The 3,457-nt window shown below is 31.8% G+C and overlaps 1 protein-coding gene across 1 annotated transcript in view; it reads left to right on the top strand.

The window, feature by feature from the left end:
• MAN2A1 (mannosidase alpha class 2A member 1) overlaps positions 1-3,192 on the top strand; it is a 66,373-nt gene extending 63,181 nt beyond the window's left edge. Inside the window, exon 10 of the mRNA XM_019610221.1 lies at positions 194-3,192. Coding sequence (XP_019465766.1) covers positions 194-421 — 228 coding nt within the window. The 3' untranslated portion in view covers positions 422-3,192. The remainder of the gene's footprint in view (positions 1-193) is intronic.
• Positions 3,193-3,457: the final 265 nt, after the last annotated feature.

The raw sequence follows: 3,457 nt of genomic DNA, 5'->3' as shown, positions 1-3,457 counted from the left end.
TTTTTTTTTTAGATACAAGGAGAATTTTAATCCAAATATTTCTGATCATGTTTTAAATATTCTGGTTTACCTTACTTGCTTTGAAAGCAAACTCTACGTAAAAAGATTGAATCAAGTGTATAGAGTGTGGGGTGTTACAGTAATTTTGGTGCAAGGATTGTTGCACTGATAATTGTAAAGGGTATTTGACTAGCATTTTGGAGATAAAATTGAAGTAAAGGTTAAGGTACGTAATGTATTTTATAATTTATTTATTTATTTTCTGCAGGTAAAGGTGCATAAACTCTTCAACAAATTCCATGTGGAAAGTCTTACGCCTGCATCTTTATCTTTGATGCATTCACCTCCAGATGCCAGAAATATAAGTGAAATAAATATGAGTTCCATGGAGATAAATACATTCCGGATTCGACTAAGATGAAGTCTGGATGTAATACTCAGATAGAGAAGAGGAATCTGCAATTATCTCCTCAAAATTTTACGTGCAATAAGAAGCACATTATTACTATTCCAGCTTCTGGATACTGTGAGAAAAACATGCATTGTCTAATTTTTATTTTTTTCTTACCAACACAGTGAAAAGCCATGTTGCAAGCAACTTTATTTTTTTCATAAAATGCCAACATCAGTATAAGTTAACACATTAGTGCAACAAGTGAAGAAATTTATAAGGATGTTAACCTCTCAACAGATTAAATCTCAGGTTAAATGCTAATTATGTTTCTGGTGTTTTAATTTTCCTAAGAAGGGGATTGGGTTTTAAACAGCTTTCTTTGCAGATTGCCGATAAATTTATGTATAAATAGTTCAGTGTAGAAAGCCCTGATTCAATTTTGAAACAAAACACAATAAAATGTACTTGTTACTAGCTGATTTCCAAAAACATGCAATCATTTAAATGAATGACAATAATGTCAAATTATTCCACAATTAATTTCAATTTATTCAACAAAAAGGGGATCTTTAATTGTGGTAAAATGAAAGCCTGTAGTACTTGTGACAAGTGGTGGTAGATTTTAATACATCTGCCATTCACCTGAATTATGTAAATAGGAAAACATGAACCTACAAAATAATTTTGCAGTGGAAACATTTAATAAAACTCCCTTTTTGTTACTTGACACACTGGGATATGTGCAATTATTCCATTATGCGTGATGAGAAATGTCCATGCTTATCATGATTACAAGATTTTTTATAAAACTCATTTAGATATCAATGTTCTCTGAAGTGAGTTTTCTATTTCAAGATTACCATATCAAGATAAATGTGCCTTATTTTTTGATATGTCTTGTTAAAATTTTGGTGTCTATGTTAATGTTTTTTGGGGAAAGGTAGTTTATATAATACTTAAGCTGTGTATCTCCTGTTTGACAATGCTGGCCACACTCTGATCTATGTCCTCCTGCACCAAGTTTGTACTATCTCATTCTGAGCAACTATTTGAATGTATTAATATGATGTCATAATATGAAACAGACAAAAATTACTGTAAAATCTAAATTCAGCTGCTTTCAAGGAAATTGCAATTCGGCGCAGAAAGTTGATAATAAGCAAGACATAGTTTGCAAACCCATCAAAACGTGTGCTTGCCTGTCACAGACTCTGTGACCTGTGCATTCAGAATCATGTGCCTATATTTTAAGCATAATTTCTCAAACTTGTAACCTCAGTTACATTACCAGTGTTCGCATGTTCACATTACTGAAGAATGAAGTCTTACTTTTAGCTTTATTTCCACATATTAACTAATTCATATTTAGTGCTGAAGCCATTCAAGTGTGAAAAATACTCCCTAAGTAGAGATACTGTTTACAGTTAACACACATAAAGATACACTTGAGTGTTATCCCATTTACTAGTCTTCATATATCTTCTTACCTTTTCCATCTCTTGTTTATGCCTTTCAAACTTCATTGCTTATCTTCAATACTATTGCATGAAAAGTCATTGTAACTGGTAAAAAGGTGTGCTATTTTCTAACTCTAATAATACCTACCGTATTTAATACCATCGTTATTGATCCGTGATTTATTAGATGATATCTTGTAGCTGCAGGCTATCTTAAAATGAATGTGAAGCTCTAATTTTGTGCATTGTCATGGGTTGGGTCTCCATCAGGATTGCGTAGATTTGCCCTATTTGATTCAATCTACTGTATACTCTGTAGTTAGTGGAAAACTTAGCAGGATGTGGTGCAAGTTATGTAAAAAAATATAAGAAAAACTAACCACAAATGAAAGAATCAGAGAGATCCAAGAAATTGATGTTTTCATGCAATAAACATGTACTGTAAGTTTTTCTGAGCTATAGTAATTGAAAATACTTCTGTTGTTGTTGGAAGTCAAAGCTCGGTAGACTCGGCAGCAGAAGGTTCTCATAATGTTTATTTTATTGCATTGTTAGAATTAAAATGCTTCAGAGACTTCTGTTTGTTCTGTGCAAGAGAGCTTTCAAAATATTTCAAGTTTTGTGAAGCAGAAGGGTAAAATTTTGATGCAATAATGTTTTGAAGTATTTTACCATTGGAATTGCTTCCAAAAGATCAAATAGCTTTGTACCTTTCATCGTCAGCTGTACAATCATGATGCCTGTGTCTTTCTTAACCAGGAGATTTAGTCATTGTTCTCTTATTTTGCATTGCTTTTTGTGTAGCAACAGAACAGCCTTCAATCTGGAATTGAGACATTCCTGAAATCTGTAACTAAGTCAAAACTCTGAAGTCTGAAAATAAATTTTACGTTAATTGATTCAGAATGTGACTATTGATTTTTTTTTTCCAGCAGTTCACAGTATCGCCTTATACTAAGTTTTTTGCTATGAGATTCCAGTGAAGTTTTTTTCCCTGTGTATTCACCTTTCAACTTGATTATATTCTTTTCTATTTTGTAGCTGCTGGTTGTAAAACTACTGGTTAAGAAAACCAAACATCCTTCCTTTCATCCAGGATGGTTTTAAAGACAATGCTGAATGAAAAAATAAAAAGATTTGAATCTTGTAATTATTTTCCATACTAGTAATACCTGTACTGATTTTTTTATGTTCCTCTTAAATGTCTTTGTTTTTACTTACTCATGTTGTCTGAAACAAACTGATTTAAATTGAAGGTTTTTGATATTTTGTCTTCGAAGGTTTTATATCTTATGGGGATATGTAAAATAAGATCTCTAATAAAAGATAATGTTATTGTGAGATGTGTGCAGTATTGTTAATTTCTTAGCAATAACTAGTTTAAAACTTAAAGTAACCATAGCTTACTGTAAGGACTTTCATACATCAATAGCACTTGAGAATTAGGATTATATGTAGTGAGATACGCTGCTGATAAAAGATGCCAAGACTAAATTCAGAAGTCTAAACGTGACTACAAGAGATGGGAAAGTGATGGTTATGTCTTTCTTCAAAAAAGAAACCTTGCACTGATTTAAAATAATGAAAGTGTAAAATAACTGATTTT

The sequence above is a fragment of the Meleagris gallopavo genome, chromosome Z (genome assembly GCF_000146605.3).
Source record: "Meleagris gallopavo isolate NT-WF06-2002-E0010 breed Aviagen turkey brand Nicholas breeding stock chromosome Z, Turkey_5.1, whole genome shotgun sequence".
In the NCBI taxonomy this organism is placed as follows: domain Eukaryota; kingdom Metazoa; phylum Chordata; class Aves; order Galliformes; family Phasianidae; genus Meleagris; species Meleagris gallopavo.
Note: the sequence above shows the minus strand (reverse complement) of the source record. Positions and strands in the feature narration are given on the sequence as shown.